We start from the raw sequence: 21,680 nt of genomic DNA, 5'->3' as shown, positions 1-21,680 counted from the left end.
CGGGCAGGGCAGGGCCGGGCCGGAGCGGCGGCTGGGCGGGCGCGATGGGCGCGCTGCTGTGGTGGGACCCGCTGCGGGCCGGCAGCTCGGAGGTGGACTGGTGTGAGGACAACTACACCATCGTGCCTGCCATCGCTGAATTCTACAACACGGTGGGTGGCTGTGGCGATGCGCGGCGGAGCGGGAGCGGCGGCCGCCTCGGCGCCGGGGGCTGCGGGCGGGCGGGCGAGCGGGCGGCGGCGGGCAGGTCCCGCTGCAGCCCGGGGTGCTCCTGCTTACTGCCAGCTCCGTCTCCTGCGGAGATTCCGTGAGATTGTAACATGCATTTCTATGGCTGTCGACTTGTTTTTCTTCTCCGGTCTCTGGCGTGCCTAAAATTAAGGATTTTTTTCCTAGTTTTTCAGGTATAAAATGGGGAGGTTTACTAGTCATGGTACTACCGGTAAGTAGTGTGTGGTAGGTCCTCAACTCGTCTTCGTCGAGATTTGTGGTGGCCAAGCACCAAATTTTTTGATGCTTGATTGCCCTGGTCTAGCTCCCATTTGCACTAACAGGTGTCAGCGCCTTGATGGGTCTACACAGCAATGGTGGGTCAAGATTAAAAAGTGCCTTGGTGTTTGGAGGCAAAACTGGGTTTCTCCCAGACATGTTTGACTCCAAGAAGGCAAAGGTTACATGGTGAGTTTGCCTTTAGGTTGCAGGATGAAGTCCAGAGTGTATTTTTGGAAGAGGTGGAGATACCTGTTTAAGAAACAACTGAAGTATGGAAGAGAGGGAGGAAGAATAATGTAATTGTTGCTTCTTTCCAGTTAGTCATAGTTTACATCTGAGTCCTCATGCTTTTCCAATACTTCTCAGCTGAAGAGAACTTGGAAAAACAGCCACAGAAGCAGAGCCAGATTGCCCTGTACCACGTACCTTGGAAAGGGAGCAGTGCTCCTGACATCCTGTTGATGTAAAGAATGGCAGTGACAGATCCACTAGAATAAGATAATCCATTGTGCTTTCAGGTTGTTTGCCCTTCTATGGAAATCATCTGTCCAGGAGCAAACCTGCAAATGCTGTTTTCTGTTCTGTAGGAGGTAGTGCATGCACGAATGAGGAGCTGGAGCATCTGCTTTGTCTCCTTTATACTTTAGAGTGGGCAGGTTATTTTTTTTCCCCAAATTCCATCCTTGTCTGAACTGTGTTTCCCTTTTAAGCCATGTTCCTTTGACTGCCAATGCATAGTGGAAGAAAAAGTAGGTGTCTGCCTTCCCTGGCTGGAGTGTGTATCCCCGGAGGTTCTGCATATGCAGAACAAGTAATTCCATGGTGCACTGAGTACATTGCTAACTTCTTCTCTTTTTGTACTTAGCTGTCAAAGTCCTAAAGATGGTGGCTGGTCCATGCCACTGAAGAATTTTGAGGGTGTGTGAGGGAAACTGTCGGCTTTTTTTGTGTGTCTGATGTCACTGTGCAAGAACCAAAAAACAAAGGGAGGAAAAGGTCAGGATAAACAAGTTATTGAAGACAGCAAATGTATTTTGGAGCCAGCTATGCAGGGGGATGGGTATCCTTCTACTGTATGCGCTGGTTCAGTCTGGGGTAGAGTGAATTTTCCTTATAGGCACTGTTAAGGCTTTGTGCTGGAAACACAAAGCCTTAACAGTGGGTTGGTAACAGTGGGTTGGTAACTCAGGCATGTTTTCATTACTTCTGAGCAGGGCTTACTCAGGACTTTTCTGCTCCTCACCTCACCCAACTAGCAAGTGGGCTGGGGGTGCAGAAAGCTTTTGGAGGGGATGCAGCTGGGACAGCTGATTCCAGCTGTCTTGGTGAGTTTCTCAGGCCATATGGCATCATGATCAGCATGTAGAGCTGGAAGAAGGAGAAGGAAGCAGTTGGGGCCCTTAGTCCGCTTGTCTTTTTAAGTCACTGTTATGTGTGACAGTGCTCTCCTTTGCTGGGGATGGAGAACCCCTGCCTATCCATGGGGACTGCTGAATGAATTCCTTATTTCACTTTGCTTTTGTGAAGAGCTTATGTTTTCCCTGTTGGGACTGTTCTTATCTAAACCCCCACAAGTTTTCTCACATCTACCCTTCTGATTTTCTCCACCATCCTGCTCTGAAGGGAGTGAGCAGGCAGTTGGGTAGTGCATAGTTGATGGGTGGGATTAAATCACAACACTGTATTGAGCTGATTAGAAGTGGTATAGAAGCTTGTGAAAATGCTAGAAGCTGCACTTGTGTCCAGATGAGTAACTGAGGCTTCAGGCAGGTGGACAGACACGGAAGAAATTTTGCCCTGAAGCCTGCGGTGTTGTGACAGCTGTGTACAGATCAGTAAGGTGTATGCTGAAAGGGGAGGAGAAAAAGAGGCAGTGTTGAGGGTAGTCATGTTTAGGCTCTCTTCAGTAATACCGAGTCATTGTTAGGGCTTGACTTCTCTGTTAGCAACTTGTGAAAATTAAAACAGTGAGTTGCAGTGGATTGATGGGATTGTGCAACTGTGTCCTCAAAAAACAGACGCTTACAGGACAGTTACGAAGTTTTGGCCCTACTCTAAAGAGTATCTTAGGTGGCATCTTATTTATATTCCTTCTAAGGGGAGGTTTGTTCTGACTGATTCAAACCCTCTGGAAGTTCCAGGAAGCACTCTTCAGCAGACCTAAATCTGGCATCTGCCTCATTAAGCTTTAGATTAAAACCTTGCTAATCCGCATTTTAAATTGCCATGGCTGAGGTCAGAGTTGTTGTTGAGGTCTCACGCAATATTCATGTAAGCACAAAACTGGAACAGCTTATCTGCTGCTTATGTATTTTTCAAAAAATTAATTATTTATTCTGGTGGGACTTAAACAGAAAACAAAAGGCATTCAGCAGAATTAAATCTGTAGGAGAAATCTCTTCAGAGGTTTTGTATAAATTGATCAAACTAATTTTTTCAAACATACACAAGCTAGACTTACCATGATTTTTGTCTAGCTAAAGTAATTCAGGTCTTACACTTTTTCAGTAAAGAGGCCACAAAACACTCCACAGCTCTAATTGAAAGAATAGTTATAAAAACAGTATATTTTTGTTTTTTCTCCTTCTGAAGTGAATAATGTGTTCTGATCCAGTGTAACCCTACTCCACACCATAACAAATGCCTCCAAATGATCAAAACAATTTTCTCTGTGAAGAGGTATTTACAAAATAAAAGATATTGCTTACGTTTTAAATACCTGAAGACAGTATTTTTTTCCTGTTGGTTGGGAAAGTCAGTATCTAGCAGTTCAATATGTTGCATTTAGTTGTGCTTGTAATTTCCATTTACTAAGGGAATTGCCAGGGTTTTATTCTTCTTCTTTTGCTCCATAGTGGCATGGAAATAAAAGTTGTAAAAAGTTATGAGGTAGTCTTAAGAGTGTGAGAGAATACCCGTGCTCTCCCTACCGCATCCTTTTTTTACTGCTGAAGAGTTTTAGTGTATGTAAATGTCATATTTAGGTGCCAGGATATGGAGGATATACACCCTCTGATGTTACTGGCAGCTACTTTAGTCCAGTTTTGCTTTCTGCTCAGAAGGACATGGTGCAGTGGCTTTTCCTGTACTAGTTGAATTCTGCAGCTGCTCTCTGGGAGATGTAATCAATAGTGACAAATACATGAGCTTTGGTAGGACTGCAGGAAACATCTGTGTCAAGACAGTGTCCACATGTGAGTGAAGTTGTATGATGGTGATCTAAGCAAGACTATTTTGTCTGTCCTTTAGGCCTATGTCCTGAATTTCTATAATATAATTAATTAGCTGAAAATTAAAACTAGAGGTCCAGAATTGGATGAAGCCAAAAGAATGAACTGTTACTGAATGGCTGCTTGTCTGTTTTCCATAGCTGTAACATCTAATCATTGCCTTTTGCAGATGCCGATCTTCTGGACTACTGATGTAAATTTTTGCACTTAGAGTAATTATCAGTAGTAATTGCACATTACCAAGTCATGGAGGCCAGTTATGTATTAATATAAAAAAAATGCACATGCAGCATACTTTCTGAAGCCATACTTTAATATTTTTAGTACTGCAATTATTTCAGCTTTTGAGATATTAGGAAATCCTCCTGATGACCAATGCAAAGAGTACAAGTCACACTCAGGCTCCAGTTGCTAGGGGTTTCTTGCATTTGCAGGCAGGACCTTAGCATGAGTGGGAGTTAATTTCCAGAGGAGCACTACCATAGCACAGAACTGCTCCCTTGTTGGCTAATCGCTTGTACAAATATACATTGCTACAGCTGTGGTAAGTAGATCTAGTGTGGCCTTTATCATCTTGTTCCTAGGTGGCATAAGGACTTTCTAGCCAAATTTTGATAGACTGTGATTGTCTGTTCTGATTTTCTTCATTGTTCAGTTTCAGCTGTAGAGGTGGAAAAGTTTACTTCCAAACCACTTGATTTATAACCACCTTTTTTCGCCCCTTGACACCTCCCTTCAGCCTAACAATGTCTAAAAGCCTAAAATGCATAGGGCACTCCCAGGCCCTCAGAGGACTCATTCATATTCCATCATCCCTGCTGTCACTGTATATGCTTCCTACCTGCTTTGGAGTGAGGGAAGTCTTCCTGTTTTGTGTATGTACCAGGACAGTATGCGCTGGGATCCTGGTCCATGACTCTATTCCCAACTTTGCTGACAGTCTCTGCTGCATGGAGACTGAGTCGGTTTTTTTGTGAATGAAAGTTGCTCAGGTGAACCTGTTTTGTTGAATGTGTAGGTTGCTTTACATGAGTTAAAACAACTTGATCTGGCTCTTAAAATCTGTTCTCAGACTGTGTTAAGAGGTTGACAACAGTAGCTGAATGAAAAAATCCCTTTGTTATTCTTGAACTATTTCTCCACCGAATTTTCATTATTGTTGGCACAAGTTTGTAACCTGTGAAGAGGTGATCCAAATCCCAGAGGAATATTGTTGACCCAGAGTTATTTTCTACATCAGCTTCAGAGCAGTTTTGTTGGGGGTGATATTCTCTTGTGCTTGGGCTCAGCAGACAAACATGAGAAAGCTGAGGTTGGAGACTCCTCCTGTCCTTTTGCCCATTGTGAAGCAGCAGTAGAGTCTTTTCTTAACTGCTCAGTTACTGTGCCATGGCTGGCCCTCAGCACTGGCAGCTCCTGGGAAGAACCGAGTGATAACTACTACAATGACAGTTCTGAGTAAAGTGTTTTCAGTATTTACAGAATCATGCTTTAGATTGTTTGTAAGCAAGAAAAATCAGAAAACATGTCTTCATTCAAATCAAGCATATAAAATTTTAAAAGATTAGACCACCTAGCAGTGGTCCTAATTATAGCCTTTCCACCTTCCTATAACTAGTTTTCAGTCTTGTTCTGTAGTGGAGAACCAAGGGAAAATAACTGGAATCTAAAAGGACTTAAAGCTCCAGGCTCTCTTTATGCTGTGCAAAAAGGGTTCTCTTAGCCTAGCGTTGTATTTCAGACCTTCCAGACAATAACTATTGCTCAATAAATTGATTTCCACAAAGCTTGTCTAGCTCTGCCTTGTGTCAGTACTTCTAGTGCTTTTTCCATGCTAGGCTTGATAGCCATTGGGAGGACAGGTCACTGGTCCTCAATAGCTTGATCTTGTACACTTTCTGAATTGCCACAGTCTTGAATGTAGATTCTCAATAAACCTCCTTTGGGAATAGACTTGAATTGTGACTTGAATAGCCACATTTTACATTGCTGAAAGTTTTTATGCTGTTACTAATTTAATGATGTTAAACAAAACAAATTGATGCTTTTGCAAAAACAGCTCAGCATAGGCAGAAACAGGGGGTCATAATTTATTGAACTGGGGCTTCACTGAATGACAAAATGTTATTATAGAAAGCCTATGGATATTTAAGATTTGTTCATTTTCTCTCTTTGTGAGACTGTTTGGTTTTTTTTTCTAGATAAGCAACATCTTGTTTTTCATTTTACCACCCATATGTATGTGCTTGTTCCGTCAATACGCAATCTGCTTCAACAGTGGAATATATTTAATATGGATTCTGCTAGTCGTGGTTGGTAAGTTGATTACTCTGTATTTGCCAACTCATGTGTGACCATGAGAGAGGACATCAGTTTTTCCTGCTTGTACTTGACTGTTTTTTAAAGCAAAGCAGTCCTGACATCAATGAAAGAATTTGCTTGTATTTGCTTAAAGCCAAAGCAGCCATAATTTCTGGGGGGAAAATGCCTTTTGCAAACTGAGGTTGGTGGGAAATTTGACCATAGTTCTGTTCCCTTCCAATCCTTCCTTGCATACTTTTTTTTTCTATTGTTTGGGTTTACTCTACAGTAGTGCTGACTCTCATTGCCTAAATAAGAGGTGAAGTGCCAGTGCAACTTAAGAGAGGAGTAGGGTTTGTACTGAGGAGGCCCAGAGATGTAGATGTGAGATTCTGAAGTTTGCTCATTCCTGGAGGCACTTCAAGGGGATAATCAGAGCCCTCTGGGGTAGTGTGACACTTTCCACCTGTAAATCTGTATCATGGAGTAGTCATCAGATGCTGCTTTTTCTTTTTTCTTACCCATTCTTGTGCTATTGAGAAAATTCCAAAGCAGCATTTGGCATTTATTTCTTAATTGGTTTTGCTTTATACTTTTCCACCTGGTATTTCTTCAGTCACATCTTTTCTAGTAGGAGCTGACATTTTTAGCTGCTATTTTTGTAATCTGCTTTTGTAATGTACTTTTCTTCATGATTAGCAAGAATATGGTGGCTTGGATTGCCTCTTAATAAAGTTGATGTTTTTTATAACCTTTTGTAGACCATTTCCTGTAGCTACCATTTCCTGTGAAGTCCTGAGCGTAAGCAGGGTGTTTCAGTCTATTCCGGTACTGCAGCTGTTCATAATACTGTCTCTTGATTCATTCGTCCAGGAATTGGATCTGTTTATTTTCATGCTACCCTCAGTTTCTTGGGCCAGATGCTGGATGAGCTGGCTATTCTCTGGGTTCTGATGTGTGCTCTTGCCATGTGGTTCCCTAGGAGATATCTGCCTAGAGTTTTTCGAAATGACAGGTAATCAAACAATGATACATGTACACTTTCATGTTTTTTGAAACTTCCTGTGCTAACACCTAAACCAGCACATAATGGCACCAAGTTTTCAGCCTTACCACTATCACTGCTTTTTTTTCTCACTCCATTGTCTTCCAGTTGCTTGTATCTTATTCAGCCCATTTTGTTCAAGATTCCTGAGTCAGCACTTCCTGGTAGTGGGATTTATGTCGTGTAACTTCAGGTGATTAGATGAGATGACTTGCCTCTGGAATTGTCTGTTCTTGTTGATTCTAGGGAGACTTTTATGATGAGTAGTTTATATAACTTACAGCTAATGTAGGAGAAGCCATCTTTCACTCTTTCTTTTGTATATCCTGAAGGGTATATACAAGTGAACCTATGGAAGTCAGCTGAATGTTCATCTGAATTTTTGAAACAGTGGTTAAGGATGGTGTTGAGGTATTCAAAGGTTAAGTGTTTCTTTAGGAACCTGTTGTTGTAAAGGGATTTTTTTCTTTTTCTTGCAGGTTTAAAAAAATACTTTATAGCCAGTTTAAACCATTTGGTTGTCGTTCCCCTCCCCCCCCCCCCCCCAATTAAAGCATTGTGTTGTTCTTTTATGCAGTAAAGAAGTTGAGGTAATGGAGAGGCTTGAGTTGCAGCATCAGTGTTGTTCTCTCTGAAGATTGCTGAGACTGTTGCCTTTTGCCTCTTACACAGTTACTCCCTGCAGGAGTTTTTTATATGTTTGTTTGATTTATTGGGGCGGTTGGTTGGTTGGTTAGTTGGTTGGTTTATTCTTGACAATAAGTCAGATTAGAAGTTGCTAATGCATGGAGTGAAGTTTGGTGCCTAGACTGCCCATACCTCAAAATAGCTTGCACTGGGTACAGTGTACCTATAATTACTGTATACAGCCTATGTGCTTGGCCCACTTCTCTTCAACGTCATCATAAATGACTTGGACTTTGACACAAGACTGGAAGGAATACTAAGTTTGATGACTGTACTAAATTGGGAAGAGTTGTTAAATCCCTTGAGGGCAGAGAGGCCTCCACAAATGAGAGCAATCACCAACCAGAAGTTCAACAAGGGAAACTGCTGGATTCTGAGATGGTGCAACCCTGGATGTAAGGATAGACTGGGAATGAAATGCTGTAAGCAGTGCCATGGAAAGGGACCTGGGGGGTCCTGGTTGATGGCAAGTTGAACGTGGGTCAGCAGTGCCCTGGCAGCCAGGATGGCCAGCTGTGTCCTGGGGGGCATCAGGCACAGCATGGCCAGCTGGGCAAGGGAGGGGATTGTCCTGCTCTGAGCTGGGACAGCCTCACCTCGAGTGCTGGGGGCTGGTTTGGGCACTGCAATTTAAGAAAAATATTAAACTATTAGAGAGCATCCAAAGGAGGGTCATGAGGATGGTGAAGGACCTTGAGTGGAGGCTGTGTGAGAAGTGGCTGAGGTCACTTAGTTTGTTCAGTTTGATGAAGACGAGATTGAGGGGAGACCTCGTTGTAGTCTTCGACACCCTAATGAGGGGAAGAGAAGGGGCAGGAGCCAGTCTCTCTTCTGTGGTGACCAGTGACAGGTCACTGTCACTAAGGGAATGCTCTGAAGCTGAGTCAGGGGAGGTTTAGATGGGATATCAGGAAAAGGGATACCACCTTTATTTAGAGGATGGTTGGGCACTGGAACAGCTCTCCAGGGAAGTGGTCACAGCTCTAGCCTGATAGTTCCGGAAGCATTTGGACAGTGCTCTTAGGCACGTGGTGTGATTCTTGGGAGTGGTGTTGTGTAGGGCTAGGAACTGAAGGTGGTATCCTGCTGGGTGCCTTCCAACTCAGCATGTTTTATGATTATGTGTGGTTTAATGGCTTTGTTGCATTGGTGTAAATTTAGTCCTTCTGCATATTACAGTATAGTGTTATTACAGAACATCATCAACTTAACAAGCTTTACTGGTGTCTTTGTTTATGGTGTGACTCTTGGATGTTCAATTCAAGTGAAGAATTCGGAGTCCTAAATATATGTGTAATTTATGTGAACTCTGTAAATGAGCTCCCAGATACCTCGAGGTTACATTTTGTCAATTAGTGTCTTCTGATATTGCAGGGTAGGTTCATAGTATGGATCAGGATGCTAAACTATTGTTTTGTAAAGGAATAACAGGACTTTTGGGGTAAAATACTGTTTCTATTTAACTTTGTGTTAAAACTGTAAATACTGAGATGAAAGATCCTATCATATCCTTCCACTTCCCAGTGAATGTGTCAAAACAGTTACTTTTTAGGGAAGGTCTTGATTCCTTTCTGAAGTATGCAGACAACTGGGCAACTAACCTGTGCTAGTTTGAAGGCAAACCAGCAGGAATTAACTCCACACAAACACATTGCAAGGGATTCTAAGTAAGAATTACAATTTAATACAAAAAATTTGCAGTAAAGGCCATAGTACAGAAACACTGGCTTAAACTGACAAAGTCAGAATCTGACCCTGTTTGTCAGGGTGGTGGCAGCTATCCCATTGGAGTGAGGGATGCGGTCTTGTCGAAGTGGTGATCCTGTAGAAAGGTCTGGTTCTTTGGAGGTCCAGTTGTGATTATTGAGAGCTCTTGTCCTCTGGGAATCCAGTGGCAGTATCCTGGTGTCTCAGGTCCCAGATTATAGATATAGGAATGTTAGTTACCTTCCCTCAGGGTGGATATCTCACAATGGGATGATGTAATTCTGTGACTCATTCTGGGGAGTCCTTGATGGCCCATGAGCGGAGATGACTCTGCTTTAGGCTGAGTGTGCATTGGGCAGGTGTTGGAAACAACTGGCCATTGACAGTTTATCAGAAGGTGCTACAGGTGGTGATAGAATGCATACCTTACATTGTAACCCAAGACAAAACCCTAACCTAGAAGAGGTTTGATTAATACTTCCAAGTTTTTTGCTTTTTCTGACTAATCCTTTGGTATTATGTCTATTGTGTGCTCACAGCTGTACTGCTCACTTTCATCATCCTCATCCCACTTTGAATTTTCAATGCTGAAAATGTTATTATCTATCATGAACAATTTGTGATGTATTTATTCATTGAGACATTAATGTCATATCAGAACTTCCTATTTAAGTAACTTGTTGCTTAACAGCAGAATGAAAAACTTTAAAGCAAAAGGCAAGTGAAACGAGCCTATCACTTGTGGCTGTGAAATGGTACTGTACAAATACATTGAGACCCTACTTCAAACATAGAAGGCCATCCTTGGACAACAATTTTAAAAAGCTATGGGCCAGTAGTTAAAAGGCAGTGTGGTGATCGTCTTCCTCAGCCATAGACTGGATGTGGGTTGTTTGAAGTGCACACCTGGAGTTCAAACAAGAGTTAACATATATTTGATTTATAAGTTGTCAGGCTGTCTACATAGGACACAATAGTGATTTCATATTTGCTAAGAGTATACTAAATCTTGGTCTTATAAAAAAGTTTGAGAATTTCTCACCTACTGTTGAGTTTAATTAAGGAAATGTTCCAATTTGGCATGTAAGTTTCAGTATCTTTGAAGGCTCTAAAGAGATAAATGAAAGTTAAGCATACTGTAACATAACTGTCAAAGTGGAGGCATTAACAATAAGAAAATATACTAAAAATCCATGTTAAGAGTCTGAAGAATGATGAGACAGAACATTTTTGAAGAAGTACAGTGCTGTGTGCAGATAGACCTCGATTTTGTTACCTTATTAAAATAATGTTGAAATTTCTGGATTTAGTAGTTAAAAGGTTTGAATTAAAATAAGTCTTTCTGCCCATATAAACTCTACTCAGGAGCCGATTTAAAGCTGCTGTGGGTGTCCTGTCTGGAGTTACCACCTGCTTGGCCTTCATTAAGCCTGCCATTAACAACATCTCGCTAATGACTCTGGGAGTTCCCTGCACAGCTTTGCTCATTGCTGAGTTGAAGAGGTAAGTACGATTCTCCAGAATGCAGGCAGCTTTGCCTTCTCAGATCTTTAGGACACTGTGAGATGATACACTATATCCAGCTTCAGTGCTTATCACAGCAGATCAGAAATGCTTCTACTACAAGCAAGAGCAAATCTAGTATAAATTTTTTTGGCAGTTGAGACATTTTTTGACATGGATTTCTTTTCCCTAGGAATTTATAGTCGGTCAGATATTTTCTGTATGTTCTTGCAACTTACATCTTGCTGCAACCTGATTTAACTGAAATTTGTTTATTTATTGTGAAATTAAGGCCTCTGTTTCACTTTATGGATGGCATTTTTACTGTATAGTGTGCATAAGGCTGAGGTGATGGCATGGTTGCAGTCTGGATGCTAGTGGGAACAAGGCATAACTACATGTGGAAGATGTTCCAACTCCCAAAGTTGTATTGTGAGTCTTGCATGACTTTGTCATCTGATATGAATAATGTGATGGAGTCAGAGTGACAAAGAGAAGGTTAATCACTACATTTTGGAGGATAGGTGTCAGTCAAGGCTGTAGAAGTCATACAACCAGAATGCAAATAGAAAAGAACCTGAGACTGATTTCCACATTTTTGGGAATTGTTCTGTTATAATGATACCAGCAGCTGTCCAGAGACTTTTTTTCCATCTCTTCACCCACTGTGAAAAGGACCAGAGGAGTACTAGCATTTGAACTTGTCTTTTTTCACCTCTACTCCAGTGTCTGAGAAAGATTTTACAACTTATGCTTGTCCTTATATGTTGCATATGTCCATCAAAACGAGTTAGAACAAAATGTCTTCATTCTAATTGCGTCTGTTAGAATAGAGACTTTTCTGTTTGCTACATTACCCTGACCTGCCACTACTGTACAGTGGAAGCCTCTCCAAACAATGTTTTGTAAAGGTGTTCATGAGTCTTTTCTCTTTAGGCATCCTTCTGTGTATTTCTGTGGTCAAAGACACTTGGAAACAGCAAACAAGTTAGTTGTGGACAAGGTCAGTAGTTGAACAATATTGGTGGCGTCTCATTTTGATGATGGCACAAAGGAACTACTGACAGGGCAAAGGGACGTCTGGTTGTGGCGCGGGATAATCTGTGAATTCTCTGTCAGTTCCGTATCAGTTTTCCAGGCATGAGCTCCTGAGAAACTTCAAAGGACAAGTTAGTGTCTCCTAAGTTTGAGTACTGTTGTTTCACATCTAGGAATTGGTATGCCTATAGGTATTTGTTTTTTTAAACTCTCTCTGCAGTGTCATTGTCCTGTTTTGGGACAGATTTGGGAGGAAATCTAACATCACAAAGTCACCCCAGGACAGTCATATATTACTAAAATGTCTGGAGTTTCCTGGTTGTGTTTTTGTAGGGAGGAAATTAAGGACACAGACCTTCTTTTCCAATTTGTGAATAGAAAGGGACCAGAAGTGACATAGGGCCCTCTCTGGCTGTGCATTGGGATGGTTTATTGCTACTGATATTTGTGGATGAATTTGTAAGTGCAAAACACAAATAAAAATTTATTTTTATAAATAAAAATAAATTATTTTAAGCTATGCTTTTATTTTAAGCTGTGCTGATCCTTTTGAAATTTAAAGGGTTACATTCTTGTAAAGTGAGAGGTAAGGAGTCATCCCTTTTTGCAGGAGGAAAATGAATCTAACCATTATTTAAAAGGTTTGCTATTTTTCCACTCTCTGTTACCATAACCAGGAGGGGACTTCACTCCCATGTCTGGCAGGCTGCAGTGGAAATTTTTCTGTGAAATAGATATTTGGGGAAGAAAAGTTGCTTCTGTTCCACGCTGAAGTTTTTGATATTTTAGAGCAAAACTCCTTGTTGTTATTCCTATTCTAGGCTGTGTCAATTTCTTACAGAGTTCTGGGGAATCAAAACCACTGTGTTTTCAAGTGAAAATTTTCTGCTTTGTGTTTGTCTTTGATTAGCAGCTAATATTGTCACAAAAGAGCATTTAAGTTCTTAGATGTGGACCTGGTTAGGTAGAGTGTATGGCTGGGAAGTATTGTGGTTAAGAGGTGATCAAAAGAGCAAAAGGTAGTCAAGTGTCCTTGAAAGACAAAGAAATTGTTAAACTTCATTCTCATTTCTGTCACAATAAATTCCTTCCTGTGTTTCTTGAAAGAAAAAAACTGTACCAGAAGATGATATCAGTGGAAAGGTGGATGTGTATCTTTGATTTGCTTAGTCTGAGCCATTGAGATTATAATGTCATCAAAGTGGTAGCTATTTAGGGAGCTAATGTCCTCCATGTGCAGATAAATGCTAGAATATTGTTGCTCAGCTGACTTCTGAGCCTTGAGTAGTGAAGGTTTACCCTAGTTTCTGGTCTGACCATTATTATTTGATTCTTCTATTAGAAATCTGACTTTGGGGGGGATCCTTGCTTCATTATTGCAGGTTCCTTTTATTCCCTTGACTAAAAGGTTAAGCTAGTTAAAAGTTTAAAATATTCCTTAGGATAGAAAGGGAGATAGCTGTGTAAAATTCAATCAATATTGCATTGGTTTGAAGAAAAGCTGGAATGCTATTTTGGGGGTCTCAAGATATCAGAAGACAATGCTGCTGGAAGTGTGTATTTAAGTGTCCCTTAAATAGCAAATGACTGGAGCTCACAAGTGGTTGCAGAAATGCTGACATTTGAATAGCTGTTTTGTTAAACAGAGAACATAGTGCATTGTGTAGAGGAAAGGGAAATGGAAGCACAAGGTTTGTGGGATCCATTATCTTTCAGAATAGAGTAGGATAGGATCAGGGCAGCCTGAATGTGTCTTTTAGACCCTTAGCTAACAAGTCCTGGTTTAGTTCTTATCAGTGTCCATGTCTGTTGAGAAATAAAAGAAAGGCTATATGTCCAGGTGGTATTTGCATTATGTCTCTTCATTGTAATAAAAGCAGTCTCCTGCTTCCTCAGCAAGCATGTCCTCAGCCCATCTGAAGCACAGTTACTGTGGAAACTGAAGACTCCATGATGGGTGATCTCAGAAAACTCAGGAGTATTACAGAGATCAGCAGGCTGTGCTCTTCTAATTGTGATCTTTCCGTCTTAAAGTAGTCCTTTGCAGAACACTCTACAACATTGTCTTAAGTTTATGAAAGTAATTTGCAGTATGTGATGGTGGTACTGAGTAAACCTGTCTTTACAGTCTGTACCTTTGCTATGGCTGATCTTGTACTGGGTAAGTAAGCCTCCAGTTTTCCTTTGCAGCCTTGAATTCTTTGAACCATGTAGGTTAAGTGCCTTTTCCTCTTGGAATTCGGGTAGTCAGGTCCTGACTAAAAGACCTTAAGTTTGAGGCCAAACCTCTTATTTTAAATGGGATGCAATTGCATGTGTTTATCTCCTTCAGATATGTCCAGGAAACCCTCATATTCTCAAGACACACACCCTTTCCTTTGTCAGAACACACAAGTACTCCATCTCAGTAGTCTAGTTTTATCCATCAGATAAACAAAATGGTCTGCTTAGATACATGGTTTAGTGCTGCTGGGAACAGTAGTACCTCTCACTGAGGAATATAAATGCCTTAGCATTAACAGAAGTCTTTATACAGTAACAAATACAAGCAAATCTGAGCATTTACTGCATGGCTGGTTGTTAATGAACAGCATGTGTAACAAATCCCTAGTTACACCCCTTCCTAGGTATAGGAATAGTTTGATGTTTGCCCACCATTGGTACACTGGTATTTAGGACAATATCCAAAACACAGCTACTGATAAAAAGGTTTGTTTTGTTACCTCATCTCTGCCTTGCATCAGAGCCAGACTGTAAATGAAGATAATCTTTTAATTACATTTATGGTGGAGTGATTTTAATGATGCATGTCTGGCATTGTTTTATAAATACTTATTTATGTTTTTCTCCTTAGATGTGAAAACCTGCGTGTATACAAACTGGGTCTCTTTTCGGGTCTTTGGTGGATGCTAGCTCTTTTCTGCTGGATCAGTGACAAAGCATTTTGTGAAATCTGGTCCTCATTTAACTTCCCCTATTTGCACTGTGTATGGTAAGTGTTGTGTATAAAGTCCAGAGTTTGATTCAAATGTGATCCATTCTCACCACATTACCCTTCTGTGCTGCTTGGTGGCTATTTCTGGTTAGTTCCAGACAGAGTATATAGTAAGATTTTATAAGCCCAGAACAAGTCTTCTACTATTCAGGGTGGCAGATTTAGGCCTGATCGTATTCTTAAGCCACTAGATTCATTAATCGTAACTGAATTACTTGCCATACTGGTTACTAAAAACCATAACTGTGACTATGAAAACTTAAACTGCCATTGATAATGATGAATGAGGATTAGTGATTAATTAATGATGGTGAAGTGGAGAAGCAGTAAAGAGCTTTGATGTCTTTTCTCTTTTACCACCCAGCAAATCATGGTTACTTACTTGAGGTGGCATATCTCAGCATTTCTGCACAAATGTGACAGGTGCAGAGAAGCCAAAAACCTGGAGCCTGTTTAGACCAGGGATAAACTGCAGTTTTGTGGTTTTCCTCTCCAGATATTCTTTGCCTCCATGCAAAGGACAGACAGCAATCCTATGGGGGGCTTATGAGAAGATGCTGAAGGACAGACTGAATTTAAAGGATGGTGATACAATTGATTACTTTACTGAATTTATGTTACTGATTATTTTTTTCTTTCCTTTTTTTTTTCCTGTCTTGGTGTTTGGGTGACTAATCTCAGGCACATTTTGATTTGCCTTGCGGCATATCTGGGATGTGTCTGCTTTGCTTACTTTGATGCTGCCTCTGAGATCCCTGAGCAGGGCCCTGTCATAAAGTTCTGGCCCAGTGAAAGGTGGGCATTCATTGGAGTTCCCTACGTCACCCTCCTCTGCGCACACAAAAAAACATCTGTGAAGATTACATGAACTTGGAAGCCATGGAATGGGGATGTATTTTCAACTTGTATTCCAGCACAGACAATATTTATATAATGATAAAATACTTGTGTTGTATTTTCTTTTTTTCCTAAGATAGGCAGCACTTCAAGTTTCATAGGAAGAGGAGAGAAGTGTGTTCCTCTCTGAAGAAGAGAGAGGAAGCAGGAAGATGGGGGCACTTGAACACTAAAGTAACAAAATGGCTTCTTTGTTTTTTGGCACTGTGTTTTTGATGTAGCATTTCTCTTGATAAAAGCTCTTTTCAAATACCAGGATCAAGGAATGATCTTTTTATAGTAGGTCACCTTTGGTGCTTGATCCACTTCTTTTGTAACTTTCTTTGTGAAAGAAGGCAGTCCATGATGCCTACATGCCACCCTGTGTCCTTCTTAGCTCTGATTTTGCTGCGCTTACACATGGCCACAAGAGTGTGCTCGAAGCCCATGCTATTCCCAGCCTGATGTGACACCCAGGCTGCGCATTGCTTTGGATCACGGAGTACATGGTTGCTTCCCCAAGTACAACAGGAGATGAATGTTTGCAGCTGGATTACTCTGTAAGTGCAATTAGGCAGTGTAAATGTAGAGGGAGCTGACGGAAGTCCCTAAAACTATGTAGTAGTTGGAGGATTTTATTGTGTTTCCACTGTCCTGTGAATACTTGTATGCTGCGTATTTCCTTCTTGCAGAAATGTCATAGACTCCCTCTCTACCTCTTGAGACGTGTTTGGTCTTGAATTTGGCATTGAAGTGCTCACAGAAGTGTAAACGTTACCTTCAGTATGATCTCAGGTCAGCATTGATTGGCAGTGTGATTAAACTATAAAAACTCATAGATGCCTAGCTGCACATCTAATTTGAGAGCTGACTTCTCACCAATGCATTGCCAGTGATGTCAAAAATAGTCCAGAGCTCTGCTGGTTATACTTAGGAAAAAAGTAGATAACTGCTTAAAAGCCAAGCTGAAGACCTAGATTTCAGTGAGCAGTGAGATGTAATATTGAATCTTGCATTCTTGCAAAAGATTCTGATTTTCTGCATTTTTTCAGTCCAGTTTGTAAAGATAAGGGATGTCTAGGTCCATTTAGTTTTAAGATTATTAGTGTTGAGGTTCAGGAATGGCTATAGTTCTCGCAAGCAATTAATACAAGGCCTGTTTAAAAAAATGGTGCAAAGTTAGGCATGTTTTTCAAGTATGAGCAATTGTAGCTGCTAATAGCTGCAGTTTTGGAGAAAAAAGGGTCTATTCACATTCCTCAGAACTCTAATATCAGAACTCTAAGCGGGTTAAGGCTTTGAATGTACACTTTGATTAATAAGCGTTATTTCCTTTTTTAGTATTAAACCATGAAATATGATTTTCTCTTTTGTTTACTTGTCTGATGTTGTACTTGTTTTTTATCAATGGAAAAATATACTCTATACTGTATTATCTTTATCAAAGTTGCTTTTAGCAAGAACTTTGGGCTGAATTAATTTTCAAACATTTTGAAACCTTTAAAACTTTTGTATTAAAATTTATGCTTAGAAAGCAAGAAGTAAGGTGTATGCTGATACTCTTGAAGCAAATTGTTAATGGGAGATATGAATTTTTTATGAGACCTACAAAATAGGTGAATAGACTACTATCAGATGACTGCCAAATCGTAAAAGCAGTATGAAATCTTTCCAATGGAACAGTTCATATTTATACCAGTTGCTAGTAGGTTTGAAATATCTTTTTTTTTTGACACACAGTGATACAATTTTTGTATGAAACCTGTTTATAAAAATGTACGTAGTGATGTTTGTTACTCTTTGAAGCACAGCTATTTTTTCCTTTTCCTTCCTCTCCCCCGATTATGAAATGCTCAGCTTCAAACACTTCTCAGGTATTAAAAGTTCTATTACTAGATCCTTATGCAGGTAGGATGCTGGCTGGAACCCAGCTAAGTTTTCTGATGCCTAACATGGCCCTACTTTGAGTAAGACTTTTTGATAGTGTTTGCTAAATTATTATGTTATGATAAGTAAGTTATTTTCAGTATTGCTTGGGAACCTAAAAACTGCAGACATAGTGTACTATTCAAAAAGATTGGAGCCTTTCTACTGAATGTTTTGCTTGAAAGCAAACTCTGATTTAAAGGGCTCTAGTTAATCTGCTGTCGCTGTCTTCTACTCTGAAGAGTCTGACTACTCATAAAGTAATTTTGTAGTTTGAAAAAAATCTCAGTAGGGCATTCAGCTATTGAAGAAGTAAATAAATGCAGATAACAGGCTAAGAATAGTCTCCTGTATTTTTATTATCTAGTCTTTTTACCTTTTTACCCTTTATGGGAGATTTTCTGAACAAAATTCACTATGTGTTGTTCAAAGTTTCACTGTAGAACTGGTTGGAGTATTTCTCTGTAGCAGCAGCTCACCACTTTTAGATTTAGCTATTGCACTTTACATTAAATTAGGATTAGCATATATAACTGAAACTATATAACTACACTTATTTAAAAAATAAAAAACATGCAATTTTTTCAAGATTCACAGTTTTACAGATTGTTCCTACACAATAATATTAGTATTCACAGAAGTATATGATTGACATACAGAAGAGTTTGTGCACTGGGTCATACAGATTGATAGAGTATGCACAAGGAGCTGTATTACATTGCAGTATAAAGTGATTTATATGCACCTGCAGGTTTTAAAGCCCCAGAATGTTTTATTTCCCTGCTAGCAGGAAGTGCATTAGTTCCTGGTGTTTAGCTTCAGTTAGTATTTTAGTCTGTTTAGTGGGATGCAATACTGTGTTGAGTGTATTGTAAATATTGACATGTGATATCCATAATTCCTTTAATGTTAAACTCAAGTTTTTTACGAAAGGATGGTTAATTTTCAGTGGTAGCAAATGCTCAATTTGCAGTCATTAACAACTCAAGAAGTACTATGTAAGGAGTGGTGTAGGGTTGGGGGTTTTTTCCATCTCCGTTTAAGTCTGTATACTAAATGTTTGTGGAAAACATGTAATACTTTGCAGCATTAAACTGTATTTGGAGCAAATATTGTTTGCTTTTTCAGGCATCATGTTTGGGGAAGAGAATGCAGCTGCCAGTATAATGTCTTGAACTATAAGGATAATTGTTTCCTAACACAGTTATCAGCAATTCTGACTCGGTGAGGAAGAGCAAGACTGCATTAGATAGAAGATCATTAATTAGATAGTGATTACTTTGTGTATCAAACTATTTTTTGCAACTAAAACAAATGTTTGAAAACTGCAAGCCTGTGAATCAACAAAGACAAGTAACAATAAATGGTTAAAAATTTGTGGCCTGTATTTTCACAAATAGACATAACTGTGTCAGTGTGTACATCTGGGAGAACAAAGTGGGGATCTTCAGTGTATGTTACCTAAGATTGCACTTCAAACTCAAGGGAGTGAGATTGTGGCTACATAGTAGCCTTGCACCTGCCCTTCCCCTCCTGCTTCCCTTTTATCATGGTTCCTCTTGCTTCATGTACAAGACCATTTTTGAGACGTTCATGGATCCTCATAAGCAATTATAATCAAGCTAGAAATAACTGTTGTGTGAATGCATAGCTGTAATTCAAGAATGTTACTCACTCAGAATTAATGTCGGTAGCTGCTAAAAATTCAAAAACAGCTGGTGGGTTGGTTCATACGTTGTTGTGTCACTCAGTCTGCTCTTATGTGGAATTTATGGACATGGTTTCCCATGGAGACGAGAGGAGCATTGTCATACCACTGCACTTCCCTGATAGCTTCAGAGCTCCATGCTAATTTTGTCCAAATCTGACAAAGGCAAGAGCCTTGAAAGTTATTTTCTACCAACTATGCAAAAGATGGTCAGGTAAAAAAGCCAGGCTGCTGAGACAAGCTATTGTGAAAATAATAGAGAACTTTCCAAGGAAGGAAATCAAAGCAGTGCTCAGGTTCTGGATTTGCTTTTCCTATGTTTTGTACCAGCTACAGCATCTTACACATGGAGCTCCTTACACATGGAAGGAATTTCACATGCTTCTGTTCCAGAGATAGAGGAATTACTTTCTTGTGTAACACACAGAGATCAACATTTTGCTCCAAACTTATAAGGCAGAAACTCCCCCGAGAGGTTGGTTGGCAATATCTTGTATTGCTGTGCTCCATGCTGTCAGTTAAGCACAGTGCAAGCTGAGAAAGACTGCAGTTTGGAGGAGGTGACTTCCATGTCACAAACTCAGGAACCATAAAAGCCTGTTTGTAAGCTTCCAGCATGTAGTGAGGAGGTGAGTAGGTGTTGGTTAAAAACAAGTTGTGTCTACCTAATTTAGTTTTCTTCTAAAACAGGGTATTTTCTGTCCATGTGGCTGTAGAAGAAACTGTACTGTTAGATTTTGACACATAAGCGTTTTAGCATGGTTTGACAGACATTATTATAAAAGTGCTAGAAAATCTCTTTTTGATAGAAGTTCTGTCTATGGATTTGTGTAAAATTGTTTAAATAGCTGTTCCTGAGCTGTCCTAGGTGATCCTTTAGAAAATAAGGGAAAAGTGTAAAGTGGACTTCTGCAGAGTCCTTCTTGGGTTGCCTTCTGTTTAATTGCTCATCAGTGCACACATAAAAGTTACTGATAAAGTCTGGGAAGATTTGTGGATACCTTGAGAAAGAAGTCTAAAATTCAAAGGTGGTTGGCTGAATTATGAAAAAAACCAAGAACAAAAAACAAGAACAATATATTGAATATATAGTTATTATTGATAATGCTGAATGCAGAATTGCTAGGAGAGGAGACGTTCATAGTACAAGAACTGAAGGATTGGTGTGGATCAGGAGCCAAATATAATACAATAAGACATCACCTCATTAAAAAGATAAAACCCAAAATAATTCTGAAAAAATCCTGTAAGACAGGAAGAAATCCTTTCCTTCAGAGAGTACCAGTGAGGATTACCAGCAGTTGGAAAAAACAAAAGGCATGTATGGAGAAAGAGACTTAGCCTTAAAAACCAGTGTGAGATAGATATGAACATGATGCACGTATGTAGAAGGAAGTCTGCAAAGATTCAGGGCATGAGGAGAGGGTAGGTGCAAGAAACACAGGAGTAGACTGTGGAGGGTCAGTATCTCTATCTCTTCATGAAGACAGATATTTAAGGAGCAATTGGAGAAGCTGTAGGTGTTTGTATAGGACATGGACTCTGCTGATCCTGCCTTGGGAGAGGGCTATGGAGTAGTTGGTTGTAGCAGCGGGGGGATTTAGATGTTGGATGCTTCTTCCTATTTCCCAATAAGCATCTCCTGTGGAAAAGCCGCTTGGGTAGACATTCAGACAGAGAAGTCTGGTCCACACACCACACTCAGCATGGCTAGCTCAGTGAAGAGGCAGAAGGGCCTTTTGTATGATAAATTCCAGCCAAGGTTTATTCCAGCATGCCAGAGGTGAAATCAGCCACAAAAGACTAGGCCATGTGGTGTGCACAAGGTTAAGTAAGGGTCAGTGGCCAGTGGTCTGAGGGCATGGAGACAGCACAAGGGGAAGGGCAAAGGGCATTGGCCTACAGGGAAGACAGGGCTGACTACTAGGGATACCATAACCAATGAGGAAACAGAGAAAGGAGAAACTACGAGAATTTGGAACACGGGGAAGGCAAACGGGTGGATTAGTGTTGCGAGGCTCCATGGGGAAGCCTTTTCTTTCAGCCGAGGTGGAGACTCTATGGTATATTCTTCCAGCGCAAGGCTCTGGGGATTTCCCTGAGGGGTTCAAAGGATTCCACATTTGGTGCCAGTCTGGAGACTCAGACACTGATATTTTTTTTCCTCTTGTT

The 21,680-nt window shown here is 40.3% G+C and overlaps 1 protein-coding gene across 2 annotated transcripts; it reads left to right on the top strand.

Moving 5' to 3' along the window:
• ACER2 (alkaline ceramidase 2) lies at nucleotides 1–19,206 on the top strand. Of its 2 annotated transcripts, XR_009490324.1 has the most exons (7): nucleotides 1–152; nucleotides 5,924–6,038; nucleotides 6,897–7,038; nucleotides 10,828–10,965; nucleotides 11,902–11,968; nucleotides 14,858–14,995; nucleotides 15,495–15,662. XR_009490324.1 is itself a non-coding variant. In XM_059873871.1 (6 exons), exons 1-6 carry the CDS (start codon nucleotides 45–47, stop codon nucleotides 15,864–15,866), a joined length of 828 nt encoding a protein of 275 aa, XP_059729854.1. In that variant the 5' UTR covers nucleotides 1–44; the 3' UTR covers nucleotides 15,867–19,206. The 2 variants fall into 2 exon arrangements, 1 of the variants encoding a protein (XP_059729854.1); XM_059873871.1 differs by lacking the exons at nucleotides 11,902–11,968; nucleotides 15,495–15,662 and adding an exon at nucleotides 15,680–19,206.
• The last annotated feature ends 2,474 nt before the right edge of the window (nucleotides 19,207–21,680 follow it).

The sequence above is a fragment of the Haemorhous mexicanus genome, chromosome Z (assembly GCF_027477595.1).
Source record: "Haemorhous mexicanus isolate bHaeMex1 chromosome Z, bHaeMex1.pri, whole genome shotgun sequence".
Classification (NCBI taxonomy): Eukaryota; Metazoa; Chordata; class Aves; order Passeriformes; family Fringillidae; genus Haemorhous; species Haemorhous mexicanus.
The sequence above is the reverse complement of the archived record's forward strand: the minus strand, read 5'-3'. Positions and strand labels throughout refer to the sequence as shown.

Excerpts from the sequence above, each read along its gene's own strand:
- ACER2 (XM_059873871.1), top strand. The coding sequence starts at position 45 with ATGGGCGCGCTGCTGTGGTGGGACCCGCTGCGGGCCGGCAGCTCGGAG. Across the intron at positions 6,039-6,896 it reads GATTCTGCTAGTCGTGGTTG|GAATTGGATCTGTTTATTTT; the intron begins GTAAGTTGATTA and ends TCATTCGTCCAG. Across the intron at positions 10,966-14,857 it reads CTCATTGCTGAGTTGAAGAG|ATGTGAAAACCTGCGTGTAT; the intron begins GTAAGTACGATT and ends TTTTCTCCTTAG.